Source organism: Peromyscus californicus, unplaced genomic scaffold (genome assembly GCF_007827085.1).
Source record: "Peromyscus californicus insignis strain IS unplaced genomic scaffold, ASM782708v3 Scaffold_11__1_contigs__length_118956290, whole genome shotgun sequence".
In the NCBI taxonomy this organism is placed as follows: domain Eukaryota; kingdom Metazoa; phylum Chordata; class Mammalia; order Rodentia; family Cricetidae; genus Peromyscus; species Peromyscus californicus.
In genome coordinates, this window is record NW_026294402.1 from 108,230,426 (window position 1) to 108,251,122 (window position 20,697).

Genomic DNA, 20,697 nt, shown 5'->3' on the forward strand with positions numbered 1-20,697 from the left:
TTAGAATTACTGGCCTGCATTTTGTTATTAGTCGTACATCATGGCTTGCTTTATCAGATTATCCATTAAAATTACAGGGTGCTACGTCAGAGTTTAAGAAAGAAAATGTATTGAAACTTACCACCTAACCTGTGTGTTATACATTTGTGACAATTTTGCTGGGTAAATTCAGCCTTAGTTGAATTTAGAGTTTGATTATAGAATTCATGTCATTAACATTTATGTTCAGTGTTCAAATTCCAACAGTCTGCAGAGATGACTCAGGAGATAATTGCTGTTGGTGAAAAAGCATGGCTGCCTGAGTTCAGTCCTTAGGTCACCATGTAAGTGAAGGGAGAGGACTGACTCTGCAGAGCTTTCCTCTGACCCCACATGCATGCTGTGCTGCCCACCTCCACCCCAAACACATAACTATAATACTTTTTTTTAATTTCAAAATCTTCCCTGCCTTTTTTCTTTTACCTTTATCTTTGTTGTTGTTTATTTCCCAAGGCATATTTTGTCAAATAATAGGCAGGAACTATAAGTAGGTGAAATATAAGTTCCCTTTTTCTCTACCAAAGACTGCTCTCAGGCGCTAGAATGCATGGCTACTCAGGCTGGCCTCCAGCTGGCCATGTGGCAGAGGATGGCTGTGGACTCCTGATCCTTCTGCCTCCACTTTCTGAGTGCTAAGAATACTGGCATTCACCAGCAACTATGTTTGTTTCTTCTTAAACTAGTGCTGTTACTGTTTTTTACTTACAAGGACTGGGAAGCTTTCTATAAAGGGCCAAATGGCCAATATTTTAGGCTTTCAAGCCAAGTGGTCTGTGACCTTTATTCAGCTCTGTTGTTGTGCTCCTAAAACCATCACAGACAGTCTCAACATACATACTGGCTGTGCTCCAGTAAAATTGTATTTATGCATACTGAAACTTGAATTTTGTATAGTGTTCACATGTTACAAAACCATTGATTTAAAGTGTAAGCTGTGTTAATAAGATGGCTCAGTAGGTAAAAGTTCATGCTGTAAAATATCTAACGAGCTTGGTTCCCAGGATCCACATGTGGAAGGAAAGAATCCGTTTCCAGAAGTTGTTACTTGACCTGCACACACATGCAAATTAAATGTAATTTTAAGATTAGGCATGGTAGCCCATGCTTTTAACCCCAGCACTCAGGAGACAGAAATAGGAGGATCTCTGTGAGTTCCGTGTTCACTGGCCATAGTGATACTTTCCTATAATTTTAGGACTCTGGAGGTGAAGGCAGGAGACTCTTGAGTTTGAGGCGTAGGTTGGCTCCAGAGTGAGTTCTGGCCAAGTTTGGGTTACAGAGTGAGTTTTTATGTCAAAAATAGATAATTATTATCTTTATAAATATCCTCAAATGTGTTTATTTCAACAGAGTCAGGTTTAGACCAGGCTGGCCTTCAACCTCCTATGTAGTAGAGGATGCCCTGAACCCCTGACCCTCTCCTTCTTCCACTCCCCAGGTGCTGGTATTACAGGTGTATACCACCACATCCCGCCTGTTCATATTTTAAAAATACAACTGAAAATTAGTAGCCAACTGTGGTAGCTTACATCTCTAATTCCAGCACCTTGAGGAAGATTGCAGTGTGTTCAAGACTAGCCTGAGCCACAGAGTGAGACCTTCAAAAATAAATAAACAAACAAACAAACAGACAAATGGAGATTGGAGAGATGCTCTGTAGTTAAGAGCACTTTGTGACAGAGAGCCTGGGTTTGAATCCCAACACCCACTTGATAGCTCACTGCTATCTGTTAACTCCATTTCCAAGGAATCTGATGCCCTCTGCTGACCTCCAAGGGTTCTGCACACACATGGAACACATGTATACATGTAGGCAGAACACTCAAGCACATAGATATGAAAATCAAATCAAACAAAAAATAAAATAAGTAAAAATTAGTACCATCTTTTTCGCAGTGCATTTGATTATGACACAGAAAACATGAATTCTGAAGACATTTACAGCTCCCTTAGAGGTGTCACTGAGGCAATTCAGAATTTCAGCTTCAGAAGCCAAGAAGATATGAGTGAACCACTGAAGAGGGACTCTAAAAAAGAGGATGCTGACACAGTAAGTGTTTGCATGTTTGTATCATCGTTACCACCATCCTAACACACCAAATCACTCCCATGTGCGGGTTCTTACATTGCCCAGGCTGCTTTGGTTTCCATCAAAGACTGTGGGGGGGCGGGGGGAGTGTTTGTTAATTTTCTCGTATAATTTTTAGGAGGTAGTTACTCTTCAAGCATTTACTGAGTAAGTATCAACCTCCCACATATTTGCGAGTTTTAGGTATTAGATGTGTAAGACAGAGAGAGGTTCTTCCTATAGTTCTCTTTAGATTTCTAAGTAGAGATGTTTCTTTTTTTTTTTTTTTTTTTTTTTTTTTTTTGGTTTTTCGAGACAGGGTTTCTTTCTGTATAGTTTTGCGCCTTTCCTGGATCTCGCTCTGTAGACCAGGCGAGATGTTTCTTTATTGTAGAGTTTTGGGTTAGATTGTACCATCGAGGAAGGTGAATGTATACCTTAGACTGTGGGGTCAGGGAATGGAGGCCTCTGTCAAATGGCATTTGTACTGAGCCTTAAAGCCACAAAAGATAGAAAAGAATTCTGTAAACTGATTAGGCAGTACAGGGGCAGGTAGGAACCAGCTTGTATAGTTGAGGATTTGGAAGAAAGCTAGTGTAGTTAGAGCATAGAGAAATAAAGAAGTAGAACTTGGTCGCAGCATGTGAGTTAGTCATTGTCCTGGGCCTTGGGCCCAGGTATGTCCAAGGTGAGCATACCTCACCTCGGCTATGTGACTTACCACACAAGTTTCACAACGGAAGTTTATGTTTCCCCCATACTAATTGTAGTCTGCATCATCAGTTTTTATGGTCCCCACAGAGCATGTTATTACCTTATAACCTACATTCCTGCCATTTGAATACTATTTTTTGACTGGTTTCCTCTGCTATGGTACATTAGTGGTGGTTAGGTTTTACATTTGCATCTCCTTATACTTGTGTCTGGCAGCTTAGAGTTCTCTTACAATAAGCCATCCCTTCATTCCTGTTGAAAGCATTGTTGCTCAGTATCCACAGAGCCCCAGCATTTCAGCATGTCTCTGAAGGACTCCCCACCTACCTTTTCCCTCACTTGGTTTTCCTTATACCTACCTGTCTGGTAGAGCTCAATACTAGTAGACTAATAAAAATGGTTGTCAAAAATACCTAGGTTTGAGGTTCCCTATCCTAAAGCTGCATGTGGTGGCAACAGAAGGTTAGTATTACTGCTGAAAGGCTTTCTGTGTTTGTTTTGCAAATATTACATGACCAGGGTGGTGCCTTAAGTAATGACAGGAGCAGTTCTTGGCTTGGACTGGTTGTACACAGACTGGATGAAGGACAAAGGATGTATATGTAGAGTTCCCAACAACCAGCATGGCATGTAGTTGCTCGATAGATGCTGATGATTGTGGTACTTCTGGTGATAATAATTTTGATACTTGTATTTGTATTAATATTGTTGTTTGAACAAAGGTGTTAATATATCCCATCTCTGTTAGCATCCTTCTGAAATTATATTGACCTTGAAACCTGTCCTTTGGGAGGAAGGAGGCATAAAAATAAAAGCTGAAAGATGCTATTAAGATAGCTCATTATTCAAAGATAGTATAGTGTGCCAAATTTCAAAGATGATTTGTTAATTGTTGTTTGTTTCATTGCTGAGATTGAATTCAGAGCCTTGAATGTACTGGGCAAACCCTCCTAGCACTGAGATATATCCTCAACTATGTTTTGCTAATGAAAGCCTTTGTATCTTTAGCTGGCATAGAGAAGCTCTTGCTAATCTCAGTGTTAATGTTACATGGTTGAGTCATTGACAAAAATAACATCATTGGAGGCAACATTTGTGATGGCTTATTTGCCTCTCAGCTGTGGTTTCTTTACATCTTTATTTAAGCTTTTTCATTTGGAATATATATTGTAACCCATACTGTTTCTCATTAATTTCTTTTTAAATTATTGTTACCTTTGTTTGTTTTTTAACTTACTGTTTTTATTTTAAGTGTATACACCTGTGCACCATGTGTATGCAGAGGCAAGAAGTGGTTGTCAGATCCCCCTGGAGCAGGAGTTACAAATAGTTGTGAACCACCATATGGTGCTGGAAACTGAGCTAGGGTCTTCCAGAAGAGCAGCCTGTGCTCTTAACCACTGAGCCATCTCTCTATGCCCTTAACTTTTTTTTTTCAATAAAGATTAACTTATTTATTTATCTATTTATTTATTTATGTGTATGAGTATTTTGCCTGTATGTATGTGAACCTAATGCATGCATTCTTGGTGTCCACAGAGACCAGAAAGGCATCTGTTCCCCTGAAACTAATGTTAGATGGTTGTGAGCTGCTATGTGGTTATAGGGAACTGAGCCTGGGTCCTCTGCAAGAGTAACAAGTGCTCTTACCCACTGAGCCATCTCTCCAGTCCTATTGCTACTGTTCTTAAATAGCCCCTTAAACAGTAGGGAAACGCCTGGTTGTTTGTTTTTTTAAGACTATTTTTATTCATATATTTGTGTGAGTATATGCCCGGGGTGGGTGACTGCAGAGGGCATTCAATCTCCTGGAACTAGTGTAGGGGCTGGGAACTGAACTCAAGTCCTCTGGAAGAGCAAAAAACACTCTTAACTGCCAAGTCATCTCTCCAACCCAAGCATCTTTTTAGAATGTGAAGAAGGTATTTTAAAATGAGGTAACTTGCTGTGCCTTCCTCTTCCTGTCAATAGATGTGTGGCCCTGGAATGTCAGATCCACGAGCAGGAGGTGATGCCACTGACTCCAGCCAGACAGCTCTTGATAATAAAGCATCTTTGCTCCATTCAATGCCAGTTCACTCCTCTTCACGCTCTCGTGACTATAATCCATATAACTATTCAGATAGCATCAGTCCCTTCAACAAGTCTGCCCTCAAGGAAGCCATGTTTGATGATGACGCTGACCAGTTTCCTGATGGTATGTTACGGGTTACAATGCTAGCACTTGCATTTTAGAGGACTGATGATCAGTGAAACAATGGCTGTATTTGCTCTTTTATTGTAACTCTTTAAAATGTAAGGAAATGGGGAATGGGAATGTGTACTTGTTACGTGTCACTGGGTCAAAATGTTTGACTAAGGCTCCTTAAGGAAGGCTTACAGTTTCAGAACACACACATTATGACTGGAAAGTCATGGTAGTAAGAGCACGAGGCAGCTGCTCACATCGAATCGGTGTCAGAAGTGAGTGGGTCCTGATGTGTAGCTCACTTTCTTCTTTAATTCAGTCTGGAACTCCGGCCCATGGATGGTGCTTTCCACATTCGGGGCAGATCATCCCTCTTCGTCTAAACATCTCTGGACCCAAATATATGTGTCCATGTTGATTCAAAATTGACAAAATATATTCTCCTAATGTGTAGGTGTTTGTTTATACTATTTTGGTAGTTTTTATGTTTAGAGTGAGAACCTGGGTGGTCAACTTGACCTCACTGTCAAAAAATCAAGATAACTCTAACATTCTCCCAGGAACAACTCAACCAGTTATAGCATATGAATTTAGTTTGTTTCCAGACAAACTTGTATACTAGAATGACAGAGATCTTCTCATGAAATAACCCATTCTTTATAATAATACTTTGAGTGTGAAATCATGATCTCTTTTATTTTTATTTATTTTTTTTTTTTTTGGTTTTTCGAGACAGGGTTTCTCTGTGTTGCTTTGCGCCTTTCCTGGAACTCACTCTGTAGACCAGGCTGGCCTCGAACTCACAGAGATCCGCCTGCCTCTGCCTCCCCAATGCTGGGATTAAAGGCGTGCGCCACCACCGCCCGGCATGATCTCTTTTATTAATAAAGGTTCATTTCAGGGCCTGTTACAAGAGAGCATATTTATTTATGTTCACATGAAGGTAAAATTGGCTTCAGTCTAAAGGTCTATGGGTTATTAATCTGCATAGCCTGATGGGTAGTCACTACTCTCTTCAGTAAGTGCCCTTGTCAACTCTGGAAAGGGGTAGTTGTGACTGTACACCCTGCCTTTCTGATCACAGTAAGCAGCAAGGCACAGCCAAGATACATGAAAAGCAATAATAAAGTTCAGAATACTGTGTTTCCTTGTTGGTAAGGAATTAGGTTTTTTAATACATTTTTAAAGATTTACTTATATTTTTATGTGCGTTGGTGTTTTGCATGCATGTTTATCTGTGAGGGTGCCAGATCCCCTTGAATTGGAGTTACAGCTGCCATATGGGTGCTAGGAATTGAACCTGGATCTTCTGGAAGAACAGCCAGTGCTCTTTTTTTGTTGTTGTTTATTTGTTTGTTTGTTTGTTTTGCTTTTTCAAGACAGGGTTTCTGTTTGTAACCCTGGCTGTCCTGGAACTCACTCTGTAGACCAGGCTGGCCTCAAACCCAGAGATCTGCCTGCCTCTGCCTCCTGAGTGCTGGGAAGAAAGGCATGAGCCACTGCTACTCAGCAGCAGCCAATATTCTTAACCACTGAGCTGTCTCGTTAGCCCAGACTTTTTATTTCTTTGAATACATGTTACTTTCTTTAAATATTTCCAGTGCAGGGCTAGAGAATGCTAAGAGTACTTCCTATTCTTGCAGAGGACCAGAATTCAGTTCCTAGCACCCACATGTTGGTTCATAACCATTCATAACTCCAGTTCCGGGGATATGATACCTTTTTCTGGTCTTTGAGAGGACCAGGCGTGCACGTGGTACATTTGCACACACAGGCAAAACCTCCAGACACATGAAATAAAATTGAAAAAAACGTTCCAGTGCTATTTGACTTTCTGTGGTAAACTTGAAATTCCTCTCAGTGCCAGACATAAGGCTTAGTGGGAAAGGCATTTGCCCCCAAGTCTGACAGCCTAAGTTCAATCCTTGGAACCCACATGATAGAAAGAGAGAACTGACTCCTGCAAGTTGTCCTCTGACTTCCATCCATATGCTGTGGTGCACATACACACAATAAATAAATATTTTTTAAAAAATGAACCAGGCATAGTGATGCACTCCTATGTATACCCTATCTCTAGATAAATAAATAACTATTTAAAAGAGAGCAAAGACAAATCCACTCTTGGTAAGACTGGAGACACAGTTCTACTGTGAAGAATACTCGATGCTCTTGCTGAGGACCCAAGTATGGTTCCCAGTACCTAGATCAAGCAGCTCACAATTGCCTGTAACTCCAACTCCAGGGGATATGATGCCGCCTTCTGGCCTCTGAAGGCATTTGCACATATGTGGCATACACGCACAGAGACATATACACATGCACATAAATTAAAACTGTAACTAAAACCCCGCTCCTCTTTGATAACAGTTGTGGACAGCCAGAACTTCAGAGTGAGACCCTGTCTTGATATGGATGGATGGATGGATGGATGGATGGATGGATGGATGGATGGATGGATGGATGGATGGGTAGATAATAAAAATTAAAAATAAAACCTTTATTTTGCCCATTTTCAAGAAAAAAAAACATATTTCAGGACAAAGAAAATAACTCTAATTGATAAAGTTACTCTCTGCTGAAAAATTCTGGTCCATGGAAGGAATGACATGATTAGATAGTGAACATTTTTTGTTGTTTTTGTTTTTGTTTTTTGAGACAGGGTTTCTCTGTAGCTTTGGAGCCTGTCTTGGTACTCGAGCTCTTCAAACTCACAGAGATCCGCCTGTCTCTGTCTCTGCTTCCCGAGTGCTGCGATTAAAGGCATGTGCCACCACTGCCCAGTGATAATGAACATTTTTAACTCTTTAAAATAATTGTTTCAACAGCAGTGAGTCAGCCCACTGCTGAAATATTGCTGGAGAAGTTCCCAATGATCAAGTCGTAACTACCTAAATCACTGAAAGTGGAATGTCCCGACACACAGAGAGCCTCCAGCAGGAGGTGCTTCCTGACAGGCAGTAACTAGGAGATGTGCAGTGGGGATGGAGAGGAGGGGAGGAATGCTACACTCTTGCTGAGGTCTGGGTGATAGATACCTGCGGTTTCCTTACACATTGGTTGTAGCTATGTTTCATAGTGTTCTAAAGTGGTCATTTCTACACCTGAGAGTCAGCCTATAAAATTACAAAATTAATATTCCATCCTTCTGACAGATCTTTCCTTAGACCATTCGGACCTAGTTGCAGAGCTGTTGAAGGAGCTGTCTAACCATAATGAACGTATAGAAGAAAGAAAAATTGCCCTCTATGAACTCATGAAGCTAACCCAGGAAGAATCTTTCAGTGTTTGGGATGAACACTTCAAAACAATACTACTGTTATTGCTTGAGACTCTTGGGGATAAAGAGGTAAATTGCAGGATATGTATATAAACGATATTCTGTACTGTCTGAGTGTTTATGTATTTATTCTTACTTGGCTTTGTGGGTAGCGGACTAGGAATCACACCCAGGGCCTTTCCAACCCTTGCTTGTTTCGCTTTCCTGTTGATCAGCTAGTACACATTGGAACCTGACAAAATGACTCTGTTCTGCTGCTGCTTTCTGCATGTAATTTTTACTCTAAAGTGCTGTTTCTTTTAACAGATTTTTGTTTCTAAAATTTTTAAGAAGTTTCCAATAGTTAAAAGAAGATACATGTAGCAAGCTGATTCCCACAGAAAAGTAAAGATTACTTGTACATATTTAAATATGTTTTCAGAGCCGGGCAATGGTGACACAAGCCTTTAATCCCAGCACTTGGGAGGCAGAGGCAGGCGGATCTCTGTGAGTTCAAGGACAGCCAGGGCTACACAGTGGTGGTGGTGGGGGGGGTCAGTTGTAAAAATTCCTTTCATAGTCAAAATGTTACTTATTTCATAGTAATAAAGCTGGGCACTTGGAAGGCTAAGTTAGAAGAATCACTGCAAGTTCAAGAACAGCTTGGGCGACAGGGTGAGACTGTCTGAAACCAAGTGCCAAGCAGTTGTTTGCAGGTCTTCCTTGCAGAGTCTATACTTTTGTGAATTTTAGCTTAAAAAGCACAGCTTTTCCTTTTCCTTCTAACTCTTTTGTGGTTATTAGCCAAAAGCCTAAGCCTGCTTCCCCTGACTGACACTCTAGGCCTTGAAGATGCCCTCTGCCCTGTATGCAGCTACTGCCAACCCCCATGCCTCACTCAAAACTCAAGGGTTTCTCTCCTCTTCTCCATCTCCCTCCTTTCAACAGCTTCCAGAATTTTTAACTTGTCTGTCTTGTTTTTTCTCACAAATTCTGGTAATATGGTCTTAAGCCTAGAAAGACTAAACATTTTTAAAAATCTGTGTATGGGGCTGGAGAGGTGGCTCAGCCGCTAAGAGTGCTTAATGCTCTGGAGGAGGACTTGTGCTGAGTGCCAGACTCCCGACATTGGGCAGCTCGCAAGCACCTGTAGCTCCAGCTCCAGGAGATCCCGTGCTTCTGGCCTCTGAAGGCACCTGCACTCTTACACACAGGCGCAGACCCCTACTTAAATATAAAATGTAGATGTAGTAGCAAATGCCTATAATCTATAATCTCTACATTCTGGAGGTGAAAACAGCAGGATTACACCTTTGGGGCCAGCCTGGGCTACATTGCAACCTTGAGCCCAGCCTATCTCCCAAATACAACAGAAGTAAGAGTGATCCGTTTTCCACTAGAGATGATAAATTGTGTACTACATGCTTTATACAGCGTCCCTCCTCCCAACCTTAAAATGCTTATAGAAATTGAAAATGTGCAAAGATTTTGTGATATCCAAAATATTATTAAAACCACTTAAATGTTTCTTCTTAGCCAACAATCAGGGCTTTGGCATTAAAAGTTTTAAAAGAAATCTTAAGGCATCAACCAGCAAGATTCAAAAACTATGCAGAGCTGACCGTCATGAAAACATTGGAAGCACACAAAGACCCTCATAAAGAGGTGAGTGACCAACAAGTTCAGTCACTAGTGTATTATCACAGTTATGTCTCATAAACCTGTAAGCGCTTCCCAGAAAGCACTCTGGTTTGGTGGATGAGGGCTTAGTTTTATTTATTGTGTATATGTACATGCTGTATGTATGTGAGCATATGGTCAGTTCTTTTCTTCCACCTTTATGTGTCTTCTGGGAATTGAACTCAGGCATCTCTACCCACTGAACCATCTTCTTGTGTACTTCCTCATACTTAGTCTTATATTGTAACTTGGTTTTGCCTGAAACTCACTATGTGATCCAACTGGCCTTGAACTCTGAACACCCTCTTGCCTGAATCTTCTAAGTACTGGGATTGCAGGTGTGGGCTAACATTTCAAGCTAACAGTGTCCTTCTTAATCATTTCCTTCATAAATACTTGATTTTTGATATAATGCTTGATTAAGATGTAAGCATAGAGCTGGGCGCATAAGTCAGTCAGTAGAGTACTAATTGCAGAAGGATGAAAATCTGAGTTCAGTCCCCAAACCTGCAGGAAGAAAGCTGGGTGTGCTGGTGTGAGTCTAACCCCAGGACAGGACAGTGGAGACAAGCAGATCACCGGCCTTGCTGACCAGCCAGCCGAGCTGAATTGGCAGATGTCGTGCTAATGAGAGACCCTTTCTGCAGAAACAGCTTGGGGGCTGGCAAGAGAAAAGCATTTGCTTCCAAGGCTTATGAGAGGAGTTTGACTCCATGGTGGAGGAAAGAACCAACTCCTGCAAGTTGTCCTCTGACTCCCATATACACCCAGGCATGCACACATTTATACACATGCACGCAGAACACCACCATTTCAGTTTTTATTTTTGAATAGGGTGGGTGACTTCTGAGGAATGACACCCCGCTCTGGCCTTCACACACACAGATGTGAGCATATGCTCTATCACATGTGATACATGGATACCAAGACCTTGATCCTCTGTAATTTATCCAGTTTCACTTTCTCCATTTTGCTGAATCACTTACAGGACCTTTGCCTCTGTTACAGGTTTATTCAGTAAGCTTTTTTTTTAATATTATATATACAGTGTTCTATCTGCATGTATTCCTACTTATCAGAAGAGGCCACCAGATCTCATTATTAGATGGTTTGAGCCACCATGTGGTTGCTGGGAATTGAACTCAGGACCTCTGGAAGCACAGCCAGTGCTCTTAACTTCTGAGCCATCTCTCCAGCCCCCACAAACAGCCTTCTTAAGAGTCATGTAAACCTCTTTCCTTACTTCATGTTCATGATATTCTCGCTCCCTACAAACCACAGTGGGGTCTGTTCATTAGTCCCCTACATTCAAAGAGTGTTTGTACCACTTATATCACCATGATATGAAATAAAGCAAACTAAATAAGTTCTTAAAGTCATGAAACTACTTTTGCCAACAGTCGAGGAACTGGGAAGAAGGAGAATGACAGGTGGAGCCCAGTGTCGGCAGCTCCTGGTAGTTGCTAGTCTGTTCTTACCTCCCTTCTTGTACTCATCCGTTGACTCCAATATTTTTAATGCACATCCAGAGTACCAAGTCAAGTTAAATGCTTGATGAAATTCATACTTAGGATTTACAGTTTGTTTGTTTGTTTTTCCTGGCTGGCTTTGCCTTTTGTTTTAGGTGGTGAGGTCTGCTGAGGAAGCTGCCTCCGTGTTGGCTACTTCAATTAGTCCAGAGCAGTGCATCAAAGTGCTTTGTCCAATCATACAAACTGCTGACTACCCAATTAATCTGGCTGCAATCAAAATGCAAACAAAAGTGATAGAGAGAGTATCCAAGGACACCCTTAACATGCTCTTACCAGAGATCATGCCGGGTCTAATACAGGTAAGCAGACTGGAGGAGTCCATCAGGATGCATGTGTGCTTTGGTTATCTCACACTGTTTTCAAGCAACACTAGTGGCACAGTCAAGACTGCCATGGTCAAGACAAAAGATTTGCATTGGGGGAATAGGTAGGTGGGGTTTAGGTGTGGTACCCAATATGTAACATAAAAGGTACTACTCAGCAATCTCTTAAGTACATGATCTGGTGTTGTGAAATCCATTTGTAGTGTTACGTAACTGTCACTACTGTCCATTGCTAGACTATCCCCATCATTCTAGACTAGCATTTTGTACAAAGCAATAAAACCCATTTCTCATAACTTCCCTCCCAGTCCCCAATAATCTCTATTCTATTGTCTTTGAACTTAATTATTGTAGATTTTTCATATATGTGAAAAACATAAATATTTGTCCTCTTATTATTTAATGTTTTGTGGGTTCATTCATAATGTCAGAATTTCATTCCATCATTTAGGAATTTACATTTGTTTATCCATCCGTTCATTGCTGAATATTTGGGTTCTGCATTTTTCTTTGCTTTTTATTACTATAACTATTGTAGTACTTGTGTACATCTAGAAGCAGAAATCTGTTGCCACATCTATCTAGAAAGTGGTTATACTGATGAATATTCATAGATGCATTGTGGCTATGACTTTTTCTCTCCACCCATACATATAAACATTTTAGCAAAAATGGGATATTTTGCAATATTGCCACATACTGTAAAACTTTGTTAATATTCTACAATGTAGTTTTAGTGGCTGAACAATATTACATAGTATGTATATTGAGCTCTTTTTAAAGAGAATGGATAATTTATTCCTTTGTATCTACAATAGTTTATTTGTGACTTTGCCCTGAACTTTATTAACCACTATGTTTGTGCAGGGCTATATATACTTTGGTAATAAGCATAGCATGTACATAATGTATATACTTCATATGTTATGAATGCTGAATTAATGTTTCCTGGGTGAAGCCTTAGGATATGCAAGTATGATCCAGGAGCTCCTGTGGCTCCAGGTTCCCATGTTTGTTTCTGGTCTTGTGAGACAGGGTTTTACTCTGTAACTCCAGGCTGGCCTCACACCTGTGGCAGTCTTCCTACCACAGACTCCCAGGTGCTGGGATTGCAGGCTTGTACCAGCATGTGCAGCCTGAATTCTGAAGTTTGATGCAAAGCCTTATGACACGTGATTACTGAGAACCTGTCAGAAAAGCACAGGAACTGTAATGAATTGAAATTATAGTTTGTTTGTTATAAATGTTTAAAATTAGAGTATATAAATATTAAGACCAGAACAAAGAGCAGCAAGAGGCATAGTAGTATATAGTATTTGACTATCTGTAAATGTTCACCAAAAATATTATCTCCCTGAGCAGCTAAGGTTGCATATTGAATGTGAGTGGAAATGGACAGACATGGTGGTGCATGCCTTTAAGTCCCAGCACTTGGGAGGCAGAAGTAGGTCCATCTCTATGAGTTCCAGACCAGCCAAGAAAACTGAAAAGACAGCCATAGAATGGAGAAAAGTTTTGCAAGTTAGTATCTTATAAGAGCCAGAATATATGTAAAGACATATTCTAACTTAACAACAACAAATGTTTTTAATAGGCAAAGGACTTGTATAGACATTTCACCAAATATGATACACGGGTAAAACAGCCAGTGAACAAGTGGAAAAAGCTAGTTCTCATTAGCCCTATGGAAACATGCACCAACACACTGCAGGGGAAGGGGGCTGGAGAGACGGCTCAGATGCTCTCCCCCACTCTTTAAAATACTTATTTTTAATTATTATTTTATGTATATAGGTATTTTGCCTGCATATACATTTGTGCACCATATGCATGCTGATGTTTGTGGATGTCAAAAGAGGGCATCAGATCCTCTGGACCTAGTGTTTTAGATGGTTCTGAGCTACCATGTGAATACCGAAAATTGAGCCCAGGTCCTCTGGAAGAGCAGCCGGTGCTCATAACCACTAAGCCATCTCTCTTTCCTCTCTTGAAGAGGACCCAAATTCAGTTCTGAGCTCCTATATCAGGTGGCTCACAACCACTTGTAACTCAAGCTGCAGGAGGAGCTAGTGTTCTTTTATGGCCTCGTCAGGAACTGCATTCATGTGCACAAACTCCCACTTAGGCACACAGATATCCATATAATTAAAAATAAAAATAAATTAAAAAAAAAAACCCACAGGGAAAGGCTGGTAAAATAACTCAACAGGTGAAGACATAAGCCAGAGGACCTAAGTTCCATTCTCAGAACCATGTAAAAGTAGAAGGAGAGATCCAGCTCTACAGAGTTGTTCTCTGTGTTTACCCAAGAGGAGAGAAAGGAGAAGTGACACTATAAACACTTACTAATGAGTGAGTGCACATCACAGCACACCACACAGCAGAGCTGTACCTGTGGGAAGGAAGGAGATGCTGGGACCTGCTGCAGCCTGCTGGCAGCTGGAGGAGGCCAGATCCAGAAGCCCTCCGACCCTGCTCTTCCATCAGCATCACAGAGACAACAACCAGAGAACGTGTTTTGCCAGGAGCTGTGGGCCCCATTTTTTTTTTAATGTGTTGGATGTTTTGGTTGCATGTGTGTATGTGCACCACATGGATGCAGTGTTCCTAGAGGGCAGAGAGAGTACCAAATCTCCTAGAATCAAAATTACAGACACTGGAGAGCCACTAGGCTGGTGTTGAGAATCAAACCCAAATCCTCTGGGAGAACAGCTATTCCTCTTAATCACTGAGCCATCTCTCCAGTGGATCAGGAGTTCAAGGCCCTCTTCAGTTACATGGTGAGTTTGAGGCCAGCCTGGTCTACAGAGCAAATTCCAGGGCAGCCAGGGCTACACAGAGAAACCCTGTTGCTCAGGATGCTATGAATGTGTTGCTCTGATTGATTGATAAATAAGATGCTGATTGGCCTGTAGCCAGGCAGGAAGTATAGGCAGGACAAGCAGAGAAGAGAATTCTGGGAACAGGAAGGTTGAGTCAAGAGTCGCCAGCCAGACATAGAGGAAGTGAGATGTAAAAGTATCGATAAGCCACAAGCCACGTGGCAACTTATAGATTAATAGAAATGGGTTAATTTAAGATGTAAGAGCTAGTCAATAGTTAGCCTGAGCTAATGGCCAAGCAATTTTAATTAATATGAGCTTCTGAGTGATTATTTTATAAGTGGGCTGCAGAACTGCGGGGGCCCGAGGGGGACTGGAGAAAACTCAAGCTACACCCTGTCTCAAGAAAAAAAAAAAAAAAAAGATAGCCTCAGCTACATAGACCGTCTCAAAAAAATAAAACAAAACATAATGGGCATGGTGATTGTGCCTTTAATCCTGGTACTCAGGAAGTAGGTGAATCTCTGTGAGGCCAGCCTGTTCTATATAGTGCTAGGCCAGCCAGAGCTGTAAGTGGAACTCTGTCTCAAAAAAAAAACAACAAAAAGACATTGTTTATGGGGTGGTGGTGGTGGCGGTAGCACATGCCTTTAATCCCAGTACTTAGGAAGCAGAGGCAGGCAAATATCTCTGTGAGTTTGAGGCCAGCCTGGTCTACAGAGTGAGACCCAGGACAACCAGGACTACACAGAGAAACCTTGTCTCAAAACAAACAACAAAAAGAAAAAAAAAAAAACAGCTGGAGAGATAAATAATGGATATTGCTTGTCAAGAGGACTCAAAGCCTTCTGGAACTCCAGCTCCAATGAATCTGACACCTCAGGCCTCCACACCACCACCACCACCACCACCACCATCACCCCACACACACCATACAATATGCATGATAGGCCAAGTTAGGTGTATTGGGGTGAGGCAGCCCTGGATTTTTCCAGTGCTCCTAACTGCTGCCATAGGTGCTCATAAATGGGAGAGGCAGAGGGGATTACGCATAGCAGGCAGGAAATGGAGATGACAAAGTGAATTGGAGACAGATTGCCAAGGCCTTAAGACAAGGGGATTTGAGGTTTAAGGTTACTGTTACACAGCAGCTGGAAGCTAATACAAACCAGATTAAGCTGGTCTCAGAGATAGACCTCCTGAGTACAACTCTGATGTCATACCTCTTAAGCTCCTTCCCAGGTTTCCACAGCCAGAATGAACCCCTATCTCATGTAGATCCCCAGCTGGTCCTGCCTACCTTGTCCTCCTACTTAATATGTTTCTGTTTCGATTTTTGAAACAGGATCTTACTTTATATCTCTGGTTGACCTAGAACTCGCTGTGTATATCAGACTGGCCAAGAACTCAGATATGCCTGCTTCAGCCTCCCAAGTCCTAGGATTAAAGTCATACACCACCATACCTGCCCTCCTATTTTGTGTGTTCTCCTTTAATGAATGAATTTATTCATACATAGAAAGTGCTAGGTTGTTTATGAAATCATGTACTTCTCTCTGTCTGCTTCATTCAGTCCTCCTTCCCTTTTATCCTTTTTCTTTTTTGAGATTTTATTAGTTTTTGTTTTATGTGTATGAATGTTTGCCTGCATTATATCTGTGCACCATGCTTGCAGTTCCTGCAGAGCCCTAAAGAGGGCGTTGGGTTCTCTGGAACTGGAGTTACAGATGTCTATGAGCTGCCATGTGGTTGGTCCTTTGCCAGTGCTCTTAACAAGTGAGCCAATTCTCTAGTTCCTTGTCCTTATTTTTTGAGATTGAATTTTATATAGCCCAGACTGGCCTTGAACTTGCTGTATAGCATAGGGTGACCTTGACATTGCGATCTTCCTGCCTTTACCTCTCCTGAATGCTGAGATTAGAGTCAAGTGCCACCACACCTGTTTTTTGCAGTGCTGGGTATCAAACCCAAGGCCTTATGTGACTTAGGCAAGCACACTACCAACTGAGCTCCATCCCTACCTCACACCACCCCACTCTTGTCCCAGCTAGCTTCCTCCTCCTTTATCTTTCATTTGATTTCTTTGCAAAGTATTTTCTGAGTATTGTTTCCTACCCAGCTCTCTCCTGACCTGACCATAGCATTCAGTAACTCTTCTGGAAGGTCGGTTCCATCTCACAGGACACCGAGCATTGTTAACCTCACCTATCCTGGTCACATAGCAGCCCTTCAGTGTTTGAATGTCAGATATAGTAGCATCTGAGTGTTACTTGTAGTTAGAAAAGTCTGCAGAGGAAGAGGTGGTAGGAAGAATTAAACTTGGAGCATTTAGGCTTGAGTTTGCAGTTCAGTGGTAGAGTCTATTTCCCCATCATACTCAAAGCCCTGGGTTCATTCACAGCAATAGAAATGAAGCCTAAATTTGCAGTACTTAAGAGTGGTGAAATTAGGATTGTGCTAAATGGGAAAAAATTAATGTATAATTCTACAAAGATGATAAAACTGAATAGTTAGGTCTTTTATGAATTTTTCAGAAGGATATTGTGTGGTATTTGTTTTGCAGTAATTTTAGAAAGCTAATATGACTTTAGTAGGAATGGACTCCTTACTTGGTAACGTGTTCATATATATTCAGATAATTGATTTAGTACTTATGAGTAGGATTTCTATGGACTATCCAGATATAAGAGAAGTGCATTATCTAGACTGGATTTATTTGAGAAGGTTATTTAAAGAGGAGACATACGTGACACATTCTTCTAGGCCTGGGTTCTAGGAAGGCCTTGACTGCCAAACCACAGCATCTGATGGTGAGGAGATCTTCACTGCTTCAGAGCTACATGCTCTAAGGAGGCTCTCTGGGGATGTTTGCAAAGTGGATTGGGAAAGGGGCAGGTGCAGACTGCAGCTTCTAAAGAAAGAACGTGCTAAGAACACTGGCAGCTGGTAGAGTGTGGGGTGGGGTAGAGAGGAAAGCTGTATCATTCCTGTCTACAGGGTGGAGAGTTGGCTCAGGTGAGAAGTCATGTTAGAGCTCTCTTCTGTCCTTCAAGGTGGGCTTCTTAAACTGTCAGAGATACTCCCATGACCTCTCTTCCCTAGGGTTACGATAACTCAGAAAGCAGTGTCCGGAAAGCTTGTGTCTTCTGCCTGGTAGCTGTTCATGCGGTGATTGGTGATGAACTAAAGCCACATCTCAGTCAACTCACCGGCAGTAAAGTAAGTAGTATGGAGGTTCTCGGGTAGCAGCATGATGTGGTGAACTTGCTGCTCAGCTTTTAATAAGTAGTTCTGAGTTTTCACTTTGCCTTTATTCCTCCAACTGCCTTTCAGCTCTTTCTGCTGCTAAGGTCTGTGCTGTAGTTACTAACACCAACAGAGAGGTAGCATGGTCAGGAGGCTGCTGTGGGGTTAATACCTGGAGCTCCTGGTCATTTGTAACAGCTGACAAACTCCCATTCCCACACTTACATCCTGACCTCCCTCCCCAAGGTGAGGCCTGTTTGGTGGTGTTGGTTTATTTTTACTCTTTGATTCTTTCAGGGCCAGCGCCCAGCTCTCAAATAAATGCACAGAGACTTATTCTTACTTATGGATGCCCGGCCTTAGCTTGGTTTATTTCTATCCTGTCTACCTTTTACCTCAGGACTTTTACCTTTCTATATACCTTTTTAACTTCTTACTCCATGGCTTGCTGTGTAGCTGGGTGGCTGGCCCCTGGAGTCCTCCTCTCCTTCTTTTCTCACTCCTTGCTTCTTCCTGTCTCCTCCCTCTCCCTCCCTCCTCCCTCTCTTCCCTCCCCTCCCTCTCTTCCCTCCCCTCCCTCCCTCTCCCCCTCCCTCCCTCTCCCCCTCCCCCCCTCCCTCCCTCTCCCTTTCCCTCTCCCCCCCTCCCTCCCTCTCCCCCTCCCTCCCTCCCTCTCCCTCCCTCCCTCTCCCTCTCCCCCCTTCCTCCCTCTCCTTTTCCCTCTCCCCCCTCCCTCTCCTCCCTCTCCCTTTCCCTCCTCCCTCTCCTCCCTCTCCTCCCTCTCCCCCTCTTCCCTCCCCTCTCCCCCTCTCCCTCCCCTCTCCCCTCTCCCCCTCCCCCCCTCCCCCTCCCCCCTCCCCCCTCCCCTCTCCCCCTCCCCCCTCCCCTCTCCCCTCTCCTCCTCCTCCTCCTATTTATTCTCTCTGCCTGCCAGCCCTGCCTATCCTTTCTCCTATTGGCCATTCAGCTCTTTATTAGACCAGTCTGGGCAAAGTAGCACAGCTTCACAGAGTTAAACAAACGCAACATAAAAGAGTGAACACATCTTGACATCGTTAAACAAATGTTCCACAGCATAAACGAATGTAACACATCTTCAACTAATATTCCACAAGTTTACTTAAGAACAGGTTGTTGAAGTTATTCACAAATTACTTTATTTCTCCCAAAATGTGGAATACTTGAAGTTTTTCAAAATTTCGCTTGAAGATTTGATTAAGACACCCTTTGCACCTGTGATCCTAGTGCCCCAGAGGCTGAGCAAGAATCACTTGCTTTGTCTGTTTGTCTTTAAGTTTCTTAATTTTTTGGTTTGTTTGTTTTCTGAGGCGAAGTCTTCACCATGTAACCCTAGCAGGCCTGGAACTGAGAGATTCGCCTGCCTCTGCCTCCAAGTGCTGGGATAAAGGTGTGCCCCACCATGCCAAGCATGTTTCTCACTTATTTGTGGTGCCACTGCCACACCTACAGGCAGTGTGCCTGACACAGTGAGAAGGAAAGAAGAGACTTCTGTGAGAGGCAGACCTGGGCATTTTGAAGCTGATTGGTCAGTAGTTGTACTGTGACCAATTGGGCTTCCTGCCAAAGCTCTAGTGCTGCTGGTGTGGACCACGGCTGCCTCTGTGCCAGGGCCTTATAGTTATCTCCTGTGTGGGAGGGCTGTCTCAAGGCCACCTGCCCTGCAGAGCTTCCTCTTGCCTGCCAAGAACTCTCCTGTTACTTAAAGCTACTACCATATCCACCACCAGCACTGCCCTCATCATGGTCCATAGTTTAATGATTGCTGGCCATTATATTTCCAAGACTGATTAGATTTCCCACCACTACCATAATTACAGCAACCAGAACTTCGTGGTAAGCACCATTGTGGTTTTCATATTGCCGTCCATCACTACCATGACCTCTCTTCCTGTAACGAGGACCACCGATAGTGACCACCATCACCTCTCCCATAACACCTGGGCTGCCACCGCCATCACTGTAGCTTCCTGTCCACTGAAATTCCCACCATGGCCAAAGTTACCTCTTACCTCCAAAAATCCTCTACACCCCTGAGTACCCAGATCCACCTCCAGGACCTCTTTGTGATCCAGCAGACCACTTCTTACTTGGACCCTTTTCTCTTACAGTCTGTACCCACTAGTATTTTTTAGCATAATTTTAACCATGTGTCTCATGATCATAATTCAGAAAAGCAAATTCTCTCCTTTTTTCTGTTCTATCCTAACTTTGTGGTTCAGTCTTGCTATACTTTTTCAAGGCAGCCCCTCCCCCCATCGTTTTCTGTATCTGTCACACCACCCACATTTTCTAAACTGGTAAGTGGACACTAGGCTTTACAAATCCTCTCTCTTTGGTTCCACTTTATGCCCATCAACCTTGTGTAGTTGAGTACACATTGCTGCCTCTACCTCTTAGCACAAGACTAAGTCACCATTGAAAACAAAAACAAAAAAAGCCCTGGAACTTTGACTTGGTATCTTAAACTAAAACTTTCCAGTTCATCCTTAAGACTTAAAGAATTAGATAAAGGTTATTTGTCTTATTGTATTAATATTACCAGAGCTTTGAAACTTGTTCTATCTACAGGATGAGAATGAGATATATATAATTATGGTTAAATTATAGCTGAGTGCAGCTAACTGGAGGCATTTACCTTCATTCGGAATTTTCCCAAACCCCAACAGTTGTCGTTACTGTGAACAGATTTACATTTCAAGTTGCGAAAAGACAGAGCAGAACCAGACATAAGGGGTAAGGCATGTGCTCAGTTGTAAACAGCTTGCCTAACATGCTCAACGCCCTGGGTTCCAACCCCGCACCACA

The 20,697-nt window shown here is 42.4% G+C and overlaps 1 protein-coding gene across 42 annotated transcripts in view; it reads left to right on the plus strand.

The window, feature by feature from the left end:
• The window catches only part of Clasp2 (cytoplasmic linker associated protein 2), a 190,388-nt gene that overhangs the window by 167,706 nt on the left and 1,985 nt on the right, over positions 1-20,697 (plus strand). For all 42 annotated transcript variants that reach the window (XM_052722718.1, XM_052722710.1, XM_052722740.1 and 39 more), the window contains 6 exons: positions 1,936-2,089; positions 4,793-5,018; positions 8,165-8,358; positions 9,805-9,933; positions 11,573-11,779; positions 17,728-17,844. In XM_052722718.1, the coding sequence (XP_052578678.1) occupies positions 1,936-2,089; positions 4,793-5,018; positions 8,165-8,358; positions 9,805-9,933; positions 11,573-11,779; positions 17,728-17,844 (1,027 nt within the window). The remainder of the gene's footprint in view (positions 1-1,935; positions 2,090-4,792; positions 5,019-8,164; positions 8,359-9,804; positions 9,934-11,572; positions 11,780-17,727; positions 17,845-20,697) is intronic.